We start from the raw sequence: 16953 nt of genomic DNA, 5'->3' as shown, positions 1-16953 counted from the left end.
CAGCTCAGGGACATATTCCCTCCAGCGTGTCCTGGGTCATCCCTGTGGCCTCTTCCCGGTCAGACGTGCTGGAACGCCTCCCCAGAGAGGCTTCCTGGCCCGGCCCCTTTTTCCGGCTGAGGACTGTAGCCTGGATTTGGAGGCTGTTTCTTATCCTAGCTGTTTCTCATTTGGCAGAGAACCACTCCAGCGAGAGCTGGAGATCATGGTCAGATAAAGTAAACACAACCACTTCTTCTTATACTTTTGTCTGTTCCTTAAGGGGTCGCCACTCTGTATCCTCCTCTCTCTCCTCTTGCTTCCTCCAGCTCAGCTTTCTGTTTTTTCCTCAGTCCCACTGTCTCTAAACCATAAAGCATCGCTGTCTTGTATACCTTTCCTTTCATTCTGGCAGATACTCTGCTATCACACATTACCCATAACATATCTTGAACCTTATACGTGAGTCTTTGGGGTATAAAATCAAGAATTGCCTCACCAGACTCCACCACCTACATGTTATACAGTTTCGTATTTTCGGAAAATTGGCCAGATGTGTGAATGAGAAAGTGAATGATAGTTTGTCTCAAAACGTGCCCCTGACCCCAAGTGGATAAGAGGTAGCTGGATGAATGAATGTTTGAAACAACACAGTTTCATGGAACCAGTAGTTGTCTGTAGTCTGGTCTGTTCTGCTGGTTTAAGGTGGAGCAGTAAACTACAAACATCCATCGAGGAAAATAATGACTGCTTAAAAACAGAGCACACAAGAAGAGGACTTCATAACGCTTACTGTTATTAATGATAATGATAAATATTATTATCTTTAGTTCTAATACTCGCACAGTTATAGTTCTCTGAGCCATAAAGTATTACAATGAGAAATGTTAAATAAAATGAATACATTACATTTTACTATTTCAATGTGTTTGTACCGTGAAAAAAACATTTAATGAAAAACAAGCTATTGGTTTAATAAAATAACTTGCAACCATAAATGTTGTACAAGTATTTTTTTAAAAATGTTTGTTTTTCAGGCATACCTTCTTCCTGGGTCTTTGAAAAAAAACAAACAGATTTGCCTGGGTTTTCACTCTGGAGGGATTGAATAAGAAAGCAACGTTTGCCCATTCAGACCTCGTGTCATGACTACTTAAACACAGAGCAGACAAGAAGAGGACTTAATTTTATTGAATAACTTTATTATTGTTGTTATTATTAATAATAATAATAAATATTATTTTTAGTTTTAATACTTGACCAGTTTAAGTTCTTGGAGCCATAAAATGTTACATTGAGAAATTATAAGCAGAATTATTACATTATACAAGTCCATTATGTGTTTAAAAAAAAAAGAGGTATTGAATAAGAAAACAACGATTGCTCATTCAGACCTCGGGGCTTGGTTGCTTAAATCAGTGCAGACAAAAAGAGGACTTCATAACCGTGGATAGCCAAACATCTGGAAGCCCTGCTGGATTGGTGAGTTTGCTCGAACTCTAAGAAAGCGCCACAACAACACGCAGATGAACGGTTATTCTGCCTGATGACGACGTCCACCCTACTCTTCATCACCATCACCGCCTTCCGCTACGAGCACTTCGACTGAGGGACATCGCCTACCCATCCCACCCCACCCCTCACCCCGCGTGTCGTCGGTGTAACGGCGAGGATGACCGGGATGGAATCCGAGACGCTTCACCGGGAGCCTTTTGCGCAGCTGGGCGGAGGAACCCCGGCAGAAACGGTGGCGGCAGGGGACGATGTTTTTGACGACACCTACAAAGAGAGAGAGGGTCCGAAACCAGCGATTGTACTGGTGTGGAGAAACATCATATTCATGACGCTGTTGCACATAGGTGGACTTTACGGACTGTTCCTTATCCCCTCCGCGTCAGCCCCGACGCTTGCATGGCGTAAGTATTGACAGCAAACATACTTTCCATCACTACCTCAGCTCACAATGTGCTGATGCCTGTTTTAGTTGTTGCAAACTAGGTCTTGTTTAATGAGACGCTTTCAATCTGATTTCAAATCTGACATGTGAACCCCCCCAAAAAGTTGGATTAGAATTTAAATTTGCACCTCTCATTTGAAGATTATTGAGGCATGACTTGAAAATCATCAACAGTCTAAACTTTGTTCCCGTTCTGGTACTGCATACCCCCCCCCTCTCTTTGCAGCGCTGAGCTGCATATTATTTCAGTGCGAAAGACAAAGCACAATCACTAAACCCATAGACATCCCATTGTGAACTGCGTGGCACCACAACAGACTGTTCTGTGCCAGTCAGAAAGCCCCCACCCACTCCCCCCTCCAGTGACAAGGGCGTCGTCTGGGAGGTGACTCAGTCCCAGAGACAAAACACTGACAAGCAGTTCAAGAACGAACTGATTTCACAACAAAACCCGAGACAGAGCCCCGTCACACTGGTCTTAAATCTTGGGTTGACGTATGGATGCTTGCAGGAGTTTTGCAAAGAGGAGAGCAGGGTGACAGACCTGCTAGCTCCTCGAGTCCCATCTCACATAACAGATGACTTCTCGCGTACCAGAGAGGCCTGGGTGTAATGGAAAGAGCACGGTGTCCTAGTGACTCCATTCTCCGGGGTGCAAAATTACCGTAATTTAAATGCTTGTCATTTTCACCCCCCTTTTCACAGTTTTTCTGCTATCTAACATCAGTGCTCTTGGAGTGACCGCAGGCGCCCACAGATTGTGGAGCCACAGATCCTACAAGGCTTCTTTTCCATTAAGAGTTTTCCTTGCACTCTGCAACTCTATGGCCTTTCAGGTAAAAGTGTGAAAATCAAATTCATTGTCCACTTTCATTCACATGTGTGATCCACATCTTTTGGTTAGCTGGATTTTACTCTCCATTATATTTGCACCCTGAAATGAACCAAATATATTTCTATGTGCATCTGTTTTTTGCAGAATGACATCTATGAGTGGTCTAGAGACCATCGCGTCCACCACAAGTATTCTGAGACAGACGCAGACCCCCATAATGCCAAGAGGGGATTTTTCTTTGCCCATGTTGGTTGGCTGTTGGTTCGCAAGCATCCTGACGTGATTGAAAAGGGCCGAAAACTCGAGCTCTCGGACTTGAAAGCAGATGGAGTGGTTATGTTTCAGAGAAAGTGAGGAAAACAATCAGTCTACTCTTCTTTGTTGTCACACATAGAGAAGTAGTTCTTTCTAAGTTTTCTAATGCATTAGGGGATGAAAATGATCAGAGATCAAAACCGATTGCAACTGCTGTTGGGGGGTACCACAAAAATCATATGCCTCTAAAGGCATCCCAGAAAATGAAATAATATTGAAGTTGCTCAGGACATTCATGATTAATGTTTTAAAATGCATTCCCCTGTTTAGTTCCCTATGGGTGAATATGGGTAAGAGCATTGTTTACATCATGCTTCGATGTAAAGAAAATGCATTTCTTGCGAGCGCTAGCTCCAGCCTCAGTCTACATGGAATAGCAAAATCAAGTTTATCTCTTATCTCTAAAAATTTTGTTGAAGTAAAATTGTTGTAATAAATTTTTTTCAAACATTTTAATGTTACATATGAGATGCAATTTTTGTCTTCCTTAAAAATACTGCTTAAAATGTGGAATCCACTGGGAATTCTGGTAAGAGTGACTATATATATATCTTTTTTTTCCATTTTGTGATTTCAGGTACTACAAGCTCTCAGTGGTGATCTTTTGCTTCTTGGTGCCGATGCTTGTCCCATGGTATTTCTGGGGTGAATCCCTTTCAGTGGCATACTTTGTCCCTGTATTGTTTAGATACACTTTGACACTCAATGCAACCTGGCTGGTCAACAGTGCTGCACACATTTGGGGCACCAGGCCTTATGACAAAACCATTAACCCGAGGGAAAACCTTCTGGTGGCTTTCAGCAGCACAGGTAAGGCCACATGTTACCCCAACATTAAAATGCATTTTTCTTTGTTGAGATTGTTTGAATGTGTAAGTATGGGCCTTTGGGAGCAAACACATTTTAATGCTAATTTTGGTTGCTGAAAGGTCATGTCAAATCAACCAGTGTTGGTTATAGGTTATTGTTCCCACTCTGCTAGTTTTACATCTTAAAAATCTGAGGATGATCAGCTCTGACTATTTATTCATTATTCATTTCATAAGTTTGGTGCCGATATAATTTTGATTTCATTCTGTTTGTGGTTGCTGAAACCAAGGGGGTGTGACCCTACAAACAGCACTCAGCAGTGTTCACAGCAAAACAGCTCTGACAACTGCAAAAGGATGTGCTCTGTCTTGAATACAACCATGGCAGCATGTAGGGGTCGGCAATTCAGTGATTACACAATTCCATTTGATTATTGAATCTACAAAAAGATTAAATATTTAATAAGGCACTGTAATACCTGGTTAAAAACTTTTTAGGCTGTTTTTGTTTATACCTAACTATTTTTAATCACCTCATACTATTTTTGATTGCTTGGTCATTTTTTATTTCAAATGTAAACACAAAGTGAGTCCGTGCAAGAAGTTTTGAATATTGAGATAGTGCAGCTGCTGTGTAGTTGAAGGTGTAGGTGTAGTTGTTCAAGGGAACAACATAAACAAGAATTACATCAATTCATTAATTGTTCCAATGACCTATTTTTGCCAGTGACCAAGCACATAAGCTGAGGCCGATGCCAAGCTCAACTGAACTGAGAGCAGCCATTGGTAATTTTATCAATTCAACTTGTGATGATTGTGCTTTCACAAGTCATATGACTGCTGTGAAGAGGACATATTTCACCTGTGTTGATGCTAGCTTTTTGTGTGCATCTGTGCAATTACAGGGATAGATGCGATCGTAATGGTTAAAAGGATAATTTAACACTCCTGAGGTTTGCGCTCCTCAATGTCACTGTTACAGCCAGCTGAAGATCCTGTGATGTGCTCAAATGGGTATAAAGAGAATTCAAATGTATTCACCAAGGGACTGCTTCTTTATTATCATTGAAGGAGAGTCGGAGCTCTGCATATCTGTATACATGCATACCTGATCATTTGTTTATTATCTACACAACATTAACCTTTTTTTTCCTCAGGTGAAGGCTTCCATAACTACCACCACACATTCCCCTTTGACTATGCTACCAGTGAGTTTGGTTGGATGTTCAACACCACCACCGCCTTCATAGACCTTATGTGCGTCCTGGGTTTAGCCAAAGACCGTAAAAAAGTGTCAAAGGAGATGATAACTGCTCGCATAAACCGAACCGGAGATGGCAGTATTAGAGGCAGTTAAGTCTCGCAAGCTGAAAACCCTGTGACAGCCACCGGTATGTCAAACCTAAGCAGAGGGTAGCATCTGTGTTAGCATTGTTTTGATGAAAGATGAATTATGAAGTGCTCATTACGATGCTTCTGATTATTAAGTCACTAATTATTATTCATCAAACCCCGTGAGGAAATGCATTCTCTGCAATTAACCCATCATGGATGAACCATGAACATTAGGCTGCCATCGACCAGCGCCAGGGGAGCAGGTTAGGGGTTCACTGTGTCTTGCTCAACAACACTTCGACACACTTGGAGGAGCCGGGAATTGAACCAAGAATGTTCGGTTCCAAAGCGATTGTTCTGTCTCCTGCGCCACGCCGCCCCTCATATTGGCTTTAAATAGTTTTAATAGTGAGCCAGCTGCTTTATTAAATATGTAAGCACAGCTATTTCACCTTGATGTCAAACAGATGTAGGAAGGTTTGACAAACAAGGCTAAATCTGGCTCAGGTCTTCACATACAGCAGTAAGACAAATTACTTGCAGCAGTAAGCCAATCTGTGATTTTTCTGGCCAAGCTACAGATCAGTTAATCTTTTATCTATTCATTATCTACTTCTTTTCTTTGGGGTTTTCCCTATTATGCAAGTATTAATTAATAGTTTTTTGGTGTTTGTTTTGGTGTAAGTTTTATTGAAACCATATATAATGAGGTTTCTCTAAAGGAAATGCTTCATTGTATATTTAATATTTACAGTCATTGTTCTTACTTACCGCTCTTTACTCCGTCTGTCAATAGTGCTTTATCTAATTCCAAAAGAAATGGGGTTGGATTTCTATATCTATTTAGGTTTTTTGATGTAAGATTTTCTTGATTACCATTACTAAACCATGCACTGCAATGCTCACCCTTGAAAATACAGAAAAGCAATTCAACTTCGTTATATGTTGGGATCTTTTCCAGAAAACTGCCTACTGCTTTATGGACCCTTTTTGAAACAAATCGTATCCCCCAGGTGAAATGGAACCACCTTTACACAGAAATAGATACTAATGTCTCATTCATAACATGGTTCAGGTCCCCCACACTGAAAATCAAACATGCAAGTGTGGGGTCTAATATGTCATGTATTTGAAACATCTGTCAGCAGGATAGTCCTACCCAAATGCCTTAAAAGACACGCACACACACACACACACACACACACACACACACACACACACACAACCACACACACACATACACACACACACACACACACACACAACCACACACACACATACACACACACACACACACACACACACACACACACACACACACACATACACACACAGACAGATACACACACACACACACACACACACACACAAACACATAAATATATGTACTGTATACTTACACACCTTTTTCGGGGAAACAATTTGATATATCAAAAGTTGAAGTTAAGAATATATATTGAATAAATTTGTTCTGTAATTACAGTCTTATTGTATTTTTTCTGTCAAGAGCCTTTGACAAAATGATGTGTGCAATTTGAAAAAAAATCTTAAAGCTGTGAGAGAGGTTTTCCACAAAAGTTAGAAATTCAGATTCAGAGAGCACTTTACCTGAGTAAGCAGTATTTTTTTCCCAAGTGCATGGACAGAGGTGACATCATGTTAAGATTTGTAAAAGTAGAAAAGTCCTAGCTGAATTTCATTACATTGTAAAAGTATGTTTAATGAAGTTTTATTTGACACATTGCCATATACTTTATTATTATTATTATTATTATTAATAATAATAATAAGAGAAGATAAAAAGAACCATTTAATTTGTACAGTACGTTTTTTGACAAACCTGATGAGGTGGAATTGCAACCGCGCCATCTGCCGGATATATCTGGTAATTGAAATGAATCGTTCATCCTCCATCGGGACCAACGAAGTAAACGCTCAGATCACAAATAGAAACACTGGGGGATTTTTTTGGCCGAATAATCTTCATTTGTCTGATTTCCATCCACACTAATTTGATGTCTGAAAATTGTTTCTGTCTAGTGGCTGCGTTTTTTTAAGTGAACTTTCTGGCCATCCCCCCTCCCCCCCCAGATGTATTTATTTTTTATGCATTGGCTCTAAATTTTCCATTCGATGATCGGGAAATGTCTGTGTCATTCTCTCAAACGAAAATAAACGAATACTTATTCTTGTCGAAATCTTCATGTCTTGGCAACTGTACTTAAGTTTTTTTCACTTGAACTCCGGAGCTCAAGAAGCCTGTCAGATGAGAGGTGAAACGTTTTCAAGTAAAGAAACTCAAATCCAGTTGCCAAGACAAGAAGATTTTACCACGACCTGCATGACTGAGAACCACCACAAAAACGAATACTTCTATAATTCTAAACATTGCGGATTACACTCCGGGGAGATTAATTGTTGCATTCATTTAAGTCATTTATGCTTTACAGAAATGAAAGGCCACATATTTCGCAGACATTCTTTAAAAGCGCAGACATCGGGACAGATCCTGTCTTTGTCTCGTTTTACTTGTCATTCCTCTTTAAATCTTAATCCAAAAACATCCCTTAAAAGTTCGCCCTCCAAATCACCTTTTCTCTAATACCAATTTGCACACAAGAAGGCTGGTAAAGGACTGCAAGGAAAGGGACCTAAGAGTCAGACGGGGTTATGCGGTAATAACCCTTCATATAGACCTGGGGGGATCGTGTGGATTAGTGATGCAAATGTAGTAGATCTCATCATAGGCCCGAGTTTCAGTCCGTCTTTTGTTTTGTTTTTTTCTCTATACTTGTCTAGCCAGCATCACTGTGAAAATAAAATCAATTTAAATGTTGCATTTATCATCTACCCGCATGTTTGTTCATGTTAATTAACAATTTATACACCAGTGCAAAGTGGTCTTTCTTTTTGCTGTTCTTCGTTTATGGTTATTTCTTTTCGTGAATGAGACGTGTGTAATTTTTCCGAAACGAAAACCATTCGTCCATCTCCCGTTTATGTAGTTATTTGTTCTTATTTTCATTTCTTAATATATCTTTCCGGCCAAAAAAAAAAAAAAAAAAGAAAGTAAAAGTTTCATTAGTGATAACCCACTGTGTTTCGGTCCGAAATGACATTTCGGGAGACTATTTTGTCAAATGTCCTGTGTAATAACAGCACTGATAAACATTGATTCAATCACGCCTTTGTTCAATCGTGAATGACTTCCTCGAGAACAAATAAGCGGACCTCATTTTCTCCAGTCTTATCAAACAAATCTCCACACTAATCCCCGACATTGGGCTGCGAGTTAGATAGCTTAAATAAACTTTTTTTGGGCCAGAAAATTCAAGGGATCAGTGTTACACTTTTCCTATAGGATTAAATAGATCTTCCATCACTCCTGAATAGAGGCAGGGATCGTACCGTTGGCCGGCCCTGAGGGCCCGGGGTGTCCTTTTGATCATAGCAGTCTCCTCTCGGTGCAATACCTCTGATTGGCCGAGGGAGAAAGAAGAGGGAAAATCTTTAATTAAGCAGATAATCTCTTGTTGGGACAAGAGCAGCTCCATTTCAGAGCCCCCTCCTTCAAGCCCTGGAAGCCCCTGCAGGAGTTGCATGCGTTGGTAGCTCAGTTACCTCTCCGACGCTCGACTGTCTGCAGGTTCTGGACGGGCTGAGGCACCGTGGCCCCTCTCACCTTCAGGATGTTCGTGCATTTGGAGGTTTTTTACTACATATTCATCCTCCTGGCTCATATGAGATCATGCTGTTGCTGGTAAGACTGTATGTTTTAAAAAAAACGCTCGTATGTACTTTATTCAACCGTTTATTTTTCTCCCGTGTACTTTTGTTTGATTATTCATATATGTAGAAGGGCGTTCAAAATGATATTATTGCACAGCTGGTAAATTGAAAAGTGTCCTACTGGTATCCATTCTGGCATCTGATAAATGGTTAATGAGTTAGCTATTTATGGTTTACCCATTGTTATATTATATTATATTATATTATATTATATTATATTATATTATGATAGAGATTTTTTCTTGTGTTGAATATATATACAGCTAGATATACAGTATATGGACAACAATTCAGAATTTGACGGATTTAATGTTATGATACTTTGATGCATTATAATATTTAATAAAACCATTTTCCTAGTAATTTTATCTGTTGGTTACTCACTTTAAAACATATCAAATTAAGTATGAAAATCAGTGGTTTTCTGGGCTGAGCCAATTTTTTTCCTCTATCATGAATTACAGAGTTTGTCTTGCAATTATCAACCAAACCACCCAAAACAAAATTAACAGCTTTGGCTACATCAAGGAAGGTGGTAATATTCCACAAACCATGATATATTTTTCTTTTCATGAAGTGTTGAATGTCTTTGATTCTTTAAATTTTTTCATTGTATTTGTCCTATTTCTGAAGTTTTGACTGCAAGTCATTGGTCCCAGCACACATCTTTTGGTATATTTTAGAAACCTTGTCACAAAATCAGCAGTATTAGTTTGGTTACCCGCTGTTTAACTGTGTGACACTTTTACATGTTACAAAGTGCACTAATGAGAGATGTTAGCGGAGGAATTTGTTATGGACACTGAGCTTCCTTGAGTGAATAAGCTGTCTCCTTTTCCAGGTCAGTGAATAATTTCTTGATGACCGGACCCAAGGTAAGCCAACTTTCTTTTGATCTTTTCTCCTTGTCCTTTTCCCCAAAAGAAAGGGCTAGACAATTTATGTCTTCCATTCCAAATGTCCCTGTACTGTGTTCATGTGCCTGGACAATCTCCAGTACCTATATCTCCCTGCAGTCATAGCGTTAATGACATATCAGTAATGCTCTGAGTCATTTTCCTTCCACTTTCATACACTTGACCTTATTCAGAGGCTCTCTGTATCCACGGATGAATGTGTAGGAGAGTTGAGGGCAGGCATTGCTATAGTGGGTGGTCATCATTAGGCAGCCAAACCCCTGTGAAAGAGGTGGCACTCCATCATACCAAAGGCCACTTGAGACATATTAGTTATATTATCATTCACACAGTGAACAAGTAGCAGAGCAGCGTGTGCAAACCAACAACAGTGTACCGGTTTCCAAAGATCATATGAACACATCTTATTCTCCGAGTGTGATGTTTTCTTTTAACAGCTACTGTCCCGTCAATTGTGACATGTATTATCCAGGACACACAACAATAAAACAGTTAATACCAGAGTTTCAGTTAACCCCCAGAACATATACATATCCTAGAAGTTATCTGATGCTTTGTCAGGTAACCTCAGGATTTAGCAAGTTCCAATCACAACTTTTCTATTTCACTTCCCCATCAATTAGTCTTTGGCCACCTCTAGGTGTTTCACACTTTCCTTACTTCTGCAGGCATACCTGATCTATTCCAGCAGTGTGGCAACAGGAGCTCAGAGTGGCATAGAAGAGTGTAAATACCAGTTTGCCTGGGACCGCTGGAACTGCCCTGAGAGAGCGCTGCTGCTGTCCACACTCAGTAGTCTGCGCAGCGGTAAGTGTAGAGTCTTGCTGCAGGGTCTCATCAGCCTTAAAAGCTGCTGAAGTTCTTGTCAAGGCTATAGATGGTGGTTCCGTCTTGGAAATACAAAGACGGGATAAAATAAATGTAACAGGTTTCAGGTAGCTGTGGGGTTTCTGCTTGTTTCAAAAGTCTATTATTCACCATTGACTGTTTTTTTCATGAAATGTTTGCCTTAGTTAGAGGATTTGTCACATTTTTTATAAAGTCACTTGAACCAGAACAAGCCTGGTATTGTAATTTACCAGATCCGCTACAGACATTAAACCTTGCAGCTTGAGTAATCAATTCATCACAAACAGACATATGAGGATTGCTGTTGTAAATGAGCTCTGTTCAGCAGTGGATTTCTTTGTGTCAATGGACATTTATGATTTATAAACACTCTTAGCAAAAATAGATACTGTATAAAGCAGAGATCATTAATGAATCTCTCTTTTACCAGCAAACCGTGAGACGGCATTCGTCCATGCCATCAGCTCAGCAGGGGTCATGTACACTTTAACCAGGAACTGCAGTCTTGGAGATTTTGACAACTGTGGCTGCGATGACAGCAGAAACGGACAAAGGGGTAAGAGAAGTACACAAAGCAGTAAATAGAACAAGAGAAATGTGGGATATTGAATCCATCAATGTGAGGGCTGTCAAACAGCGAAGCATCTCATTGTCTATATCCTCTAGGTGGTCATGGATGGCTCTGGGGAGGCTGCAGTGACAATGTCGGCTTCGGTGAAGCGATCGCTAAACAGTTTGTGGACGCGTTAGAGACTGGTCAGGATGCCCGGGCTGCCATGAATCTTCACAATAATGAGGCTGGGCGCAAGGTAGAGTGTGGCGCTCTTATGTCTCTTCATTCATTTGGTGGTGAGAGGCGAACCTGTATCATAGGACCTGGTACAATTACATGATTTTGTTTTTTTGGCTTTGACCCCACAATTTTCTGCTTTTTTCTTTTGCCTTAAAAAAATACACTATTTATCAGTTGTAGCAGTGAAGCAGCCTCTAATACAGGAAAGAGGCTTGATTAATATTATGGAACTTTCTCCTGCCTCTCTAACTGATTGCACAGTGTTAAGCGCCTTTTGAATAATTTCCCTTGCTCAGAATTACACTGAGTGTGCCACCCAAGCATCCCTTTCATGTTGCTTATAGTGAGGTGCCACTCGTCCCAATAATAACAGTGTGTTCGGTGTACCAGAAGGGCCTATTTACCGGTGTTGAATACCTCTTATGACAATACCTCAACTAGAGAATCTGAGGATCACTGGTGCAAGCTTAATTAGAGATCCAGGGGAGCCATACATTGCAAAGCACTGTGTATTATGCTGCTTTTTAAAATAAGTGTTTAGTTTTATTCTTGCAATAGGGATCCCACATTTATGTTGGTCTTTGTTTGGCCCCGAGGGAGTCTGAAGGGACCACAGGCATGCAGCTGAAGTGCTCTTTGTTTACGATGCCTTTGCTCCCCTCTGTTGGACCCTAGGATCCCAATGGCACCTGGAGCATCATTGTAACAGAAAAAAATAGGGATAGAAAGAGATAAAAACTCCTTTTTAATTTCTCTTCTCAATGGGACTCTCCACTGGGTCTTCTCACACTAGAAAACATGATGATAATGAACATGCTAAATAAATATGCCCATTTCTTCTGGCAAGACAATGGGACTCAATGTGAAACGTTTATTCAGCCCTGTCTCAACAGAAGGTTCATCCTCTCCACAGAAATGATCCCTTTCAGCTGACAGGTGTTTTGTGTTAGGTAAAGTCAAGTAAACAGTGAGGATGACAAAAATTTCAGCAAAGGACTTTAAAGCTATAGTCATTTCCCTTACACTGTATTCACCCTTAATTTAGAAAAAGACAAATCAAGTAGCTATTGAATATTTATATGTGTACATCTGCATTGGCATAAGATCAATGTCGTCTTTATCTGGAAAAATAAACGTTGTTTTAATCCATACCCCGTATAACTCTTGAATGTTTCTCTTCACCACAGGCAGTGAAAGGGACCATGCAGAGGACATGCAAATGTCATGGGGTTTCTGGTAGCTGCACAACCCAAACCTGCTGGCTGCAGCTGCCAGAGTTTAGAGAGGTGGGGAATTACCTGAAGGAGAAGTACCACAGGGCTCTGAAGGTGGATCTTCTCCGCGGAGCTGGGAACAGCGCAGCAAGCCGAGGGGCCATCGCAGAGACCTTCAGTTCTATCTCCCGGAAGGAGCTGGTCCATCTTGAAGACTCCCCAGATTACTGCTTGGAAAACCGTACTCTTGGCTTGCCGGGAACAGAGGGACGAGAATGCCTCAAGAAAGGCAAGAACCTGAGCAAATGGGAAAAACGGAGTTGTAAGAGGCTATGTGGGGAGTGTGGGCTCGCAGTAGAGGAGCGCAAAGCTGAAATGGTGTCAAGCTGTAACTGTAAATTCCACTGGTGCTGCGCAGTGAAGTGTGAACAATGCAGAAAGACAGTGACCAAGTACTTCTGTGTAAAGAAGGGGGGCCAAAGGGGAAGGAACGAGAGTGCTGGGAGCCGCCGGAAGAGCCTTAGACTCAGGAAGAAGCACTGAACATCTTCATCACTTCCCTTCTGTCATCGTACTTGTACCGCTATCTGGTGTAAATGTATTTAAGATATATTTTTATACTTTCTTTTCTACAACAAAAGTCATCAGATATTTTAAGAATATTGTCTTGAATTTTGTGCTTGCATAACTTGATTTATTTATTTTCATACAAACACAAAAACCTTAGGGGAAATTTAGTTTGTTTTGAGTTATTGCATAACTCAAGACAACATTAACAATTTTCCAAGACATTTTTTGTTTGGATGAATTCCAAGAACTTCAGCCTATCAGTAATTTACATACTAATCATTTATCACTTCAAGTCTCAGATTTCTTTTTAGAAAGTTAGCTGTTAACTTTTCAAGGCACAGTTTGATCTTCTGTCCTACCCTGACCGATCCCTTTTTGATGTATTTAAATGTATATAAAATGAAGCACTTTGCACTGTACATTGTTAATTTATTGCACAACGTTTCCTAGTTTTGTTTTATTAGTTCCTGTTGCAGCTTGTACTCAGTTACAATGTAATAAAAGAATAATAATATGACTTAGACTTATCTTTCTTTGGCATATTCTTCTGACAGTAATTCTTGATAGTCTGAAGTAAACACAACCATACTTTTCATATTGTTCACGCTGCGGATTGGATGTTCTCGGGCAATAGGAATAGAAAACTCTTCAGCGTACCATTCTCTCCACTACGCCTTTCTCAATTTCGCCTTGACAAATACCTCTCGTTCTCTCCCTCATCATGGTAATCCTCAAAGAGCCCCCTGACTCCAAGCGCTTGGATGTTTCTTTACTGTTTAATACTAGTTTAATTAACTTTGTCCAGACAGAGTAGAGCCTGGGGGTGGAGGGCATGAGGCAAGTTGCCCTTAAAAATCAACCCGCCTCTAATTTTGTATGCTAATCTCCTTTTTCACGCCATACCTACTTAGAAGTGGGGGAAAGAAATGTTGGGAAAACTTTGGGTTGCCTGTGCAAGGCTTCCTGCGGCTGTTTTATTTCTGGGCCCACCTATTTGGGTTCTTTCACTCCTCTAGGGCCTTCTTTTGCTCGATTTAACAATGAATGCAGAGCTAATCAGCTCTCTCGGAAATGCACCGCTGTCGAGGAAGGTAATCCCTTCTTCTCCACTTTCAATGGACTGTCGCCTTCTAAAGGACTTTGGGAAAAGGCTTTGCACTGATTCACACTGTTCACTCAAAAGAAGTTAGTTCAAGTATTGTACCCAAACAAGTGGGTTTTATAAACACATGCTTGCCAGGATACTCACCCCACCTGCAAGTAAGAAGTGCCAGGCCCAGGCAGACTAGCACATGGCAGCCGAAGCCCAAACCCTTCAGAGGAGATGGGACATGAAAGAACAGATTAGAACTCCCATTGAGAAAGGGTCTTTCATTTCTGTGCCTCCCCCTTTTTGCTCAATAAAGTGTCAGGGAAACACCTTGTTGACATCTTATTTAACAAATAATGATCATAATCAAAAGTCCTCCCTCCTGCGATGACCCCTGCATTCTGGCTGGGTTGCGCTGCCAGGCATGCAGTAAAAGCACTTGCCTATAAAAGAACCAGCAAATGTAGTTTTGGTCGCTGGCTGCTGTTGAAGGTCTGTAAATTTCTTATGATGGGTGCACAAATATAATGAATACTTTATAGACAATGCGTTAAGATTTTGTAGCCAAAATCACATGAGAATAAAAGTAAAACATTCGTGCATGCCATTTTTTTTGTTGAATTCTAGCCACCGATTTCATTCCCTAAGAGGAATCAAACACTGGAAACACTGGAATAGAAGCATACCGAGAGATACACACTTTTAAGCATATAAAAAGCACACTATGTTTATTGTGACCCAGACACATAATTATTTACCCCACCCAGGGAGTGACATACCTTGTGACCGAAGGGTCTGAATCGCCATCTCCCTGGCCAGCGCTGCCACATCCAATTCGCAGCAACACATGAGCTCAAGGTGGCGGAGAGAGAGAGAGACGACAGCGCAGAGGAAATGCCGGGTTATTAAGCAGGTGCTTTCTCACAGAGCATTAGTAATCTTTTTGTTTTGTTTTGTTTTGTTTTGTTTTGTTTTGTTTTGTTTTGTTTTGTTTTGTTTTGTTTTGTTTTGTTTTGTTTTGTTTTGTTTTGTTTTGTTTTGTTTTGTTTTGTTTTGTTTTGTTTTGTTTTGTAGGTTTTTGAAGGCAGTGGAAATATATTCTATACATTTTTTTTTCATTGGAATGCTTCAAATAAAAGTCAATTCCAGTTATTGTAAGGTTTTTAAGTAGCAAGTGATAATGCAGTCAGTGAGAACAGGAAAAAAATACTACTAATACTTCAGAGAACCCCTGACTAATAGGATTTAGGGCTTAAGGGTTCTGGACCTACAACACTTTGAGGGGCGAGGGTCAATATGAATGTGAGAGAAAGCCAACACAGACGAAGACGGATGAGTGGTATCAATCATACACTCTTACAATGATTAACCCAAGTTTGTGGACTCTGCTTCTGGTGATGTCTTAAATCCCAATAAACAAAATTCATACCTACATAAACTACAGCAACCTTACATTTAATATGTTTCATCGTCTCTTAGAATAAGAGGCAGAGAAAGTCAAAAAGAGCAGTATGAGCAACAGCATCCAAAAATCTGTTCAGGAGAAAGCAGTTTTTTTATAGTATATATTTGTTCCTATCAAACAGATTGAGATGCATGCTTCTTGGGGGGTGGTTAACCTCCTAACCATGGGTATTTGCAAAGAATGGGGAAGATAGGAGCATAAGAGGGATCAACTCAGCTCATCTCATTGATCTGCACAGGAAACACAAAGGATGGGAACTCACCAGGGGGCCCAAAGAAGTTCTTGGGGTGGAAATCTGCTGGTAAACTCCATCTCATGAGAAAACAAACAAGGTGTATGGGGATATGTGAATTTGAGAGAATTTGTGTTGTAAAGTTAAACAACCTTTATAGCATTGTTCATCATCAGCCAGTTGTCATGTAAAAATTACAAAGGAAGACAAAACAAATTGGATTTTTTTTAACAGTCTAACTCCACAGCAGTCTCACAAAACTGAGCTAATTTGCATTTGCTGATTGGTAGGCCATACAAAGTACCGTGTACACTGCGCTTGTGAGAATACAATAAAGAATTTCAGCTAATCAGTACAGAAAGAGTAAGACTTTGTTAACTGTAGTAAAAGACATGCTCATATTATCTCAAGGGAGGGTTCAGGGCAGAATTACATTTGTATTAATTTTTTGCTGAAGATAAATGTTGAGTTATTTCCCTCTGAAACAAAACAGGTTTTAAGACTCATTTCAGTGCTCTATTTATTTGTTTCATAGGTAGTCTGAATGTAATTGTTACATCACCGGGCATTTAACTATTATGAATATTATAATTATTATGTTATAGTTGAGGGAAAATGTTTTTAGGATGACTGAAATATTATTTCAAATGTTCAGTTATTGAAATATAAAACATCCTGACTATCGCTTGTGCTATAATTCCTCCTGTTGAACACAGGAAAAACCAAGGAGTTGGAGGTGTATTTCTGCAGGAGTAGACAGACCCAAACACCAATGAACACCTAGGAGATTGACATTGAGAGTGG

At 40.1% G+C, this 16953-nt stretch overlaps 2 protein-coding genes across 2 annotated transcripts; both read left to right on the top strand.

The window, feature by feature from the left end:
- Positions 1-1445: 1445 nt before the first annotated feature.
- scdb (stearoyl-CoA desaturase b) lies at positions 1446-6710 on the top strand. The gene is made up of 5 exons (XM_086170756.1): positions 1446-1895; positions 2642-2772; positions 2916-3121; positions 3664-3896; positions 5053-6710. Exons 1-5 carry the CDS (start codon positions 1652-1654, stop codon positions 5250-5252), a joined length of 1014 nt encoding a protein of 337 aa, XP_086026882.1. The 5' UTR covers positions 1446-1651; the 3' UTR covers positions 5253-6710.
- Positions 6711-8655: 1945 nt separating this feature from the next.
- wnt8b (wingless-type MMTV integration site family, member 8b) lies at positions 8656-13790 on the top strand. Its single transcript, XM_086162004.1, has 6 exons — positions 8656-8990; positions 9861-9894; positions 10605-10743; positions 11216-11341; positions 11452-11594; positions 12766-13790. Exons 1-6 carry the CDS (start codon positions 8920-8922, stop codon positions 13333-13335), a joined length of 1083 nt encoding a protein of 360 aa, XP_086018130.1. The 5' UTR covers positions 8656-8919; the 3' UTR covers positions 13336-13790.
- Positions 13791-16953: the final 3163 nt, after the last annotated feature.

The sequence above is a fragment of the Fistularia commersonii genome, chromosome 2 (assembly GCF_037954325.1).
Source record: "Fistularia commersonii isolate RoL2024-O1a breed Wild chromosome 2, RoL_Fcom_v1.0, whole genome shotgun sequence".
NCBI lineage: Eukaryota > Metazoa > Chordata > Actinopteri > Syngnathiformes > Fistulariidae > Fistularia > Fistularia commersonii.
Note: the sequence above shows the minus strand (reverse complement) of the source record. Positions and strands in the feature narration are given on the sequence as shown.

Bases quoted from the DNA above. Each gene is read 5' to 3' on its own strand.
- scdb (XM_086170756.1), top strand. From the start codon at position 1,652: ATGACCGGGATGGAATCCGAGACGCTTCACCGGGAGCCTTTTGCGCAG. The intron at 2,773-2,915 runs GTAAAAGTGTGA...TGTTTTTTGCAG, and splicing joins GCAACTCTATGGCCTTTCAG to AATGACATCTATGAGTGGTC. The intron at 3,122-3,663 runs GTGAGGAAAACA...TTGTGATTTCAG, and splicing joins GTGGTTATGTTTCAGAGAAA to GTACTACAAGCTCTCAGTGG.
- wnt8b (XM_086162004.1), top strand. From the start codon at position 8,920: ATGTTCGTGCATTTGGAGGTTTTTTACTACATATTCATCCTCCTGGCT. The intron at 10,744-11,215 runs GTAAGTGTAGAG...CTCTTTTACCAG, and splicing joins ACTCAGTAGTCTGCGCAGCG to CAAACCGTGAGACGGCATTC. The intron at 11,342-11,451 runs GTAAGAGAAGTA...TATATCCTCTAG, and splicing joins CAGCAGAAACGGACAAAGGG to GTGGTCATGGATGGCTCTGG.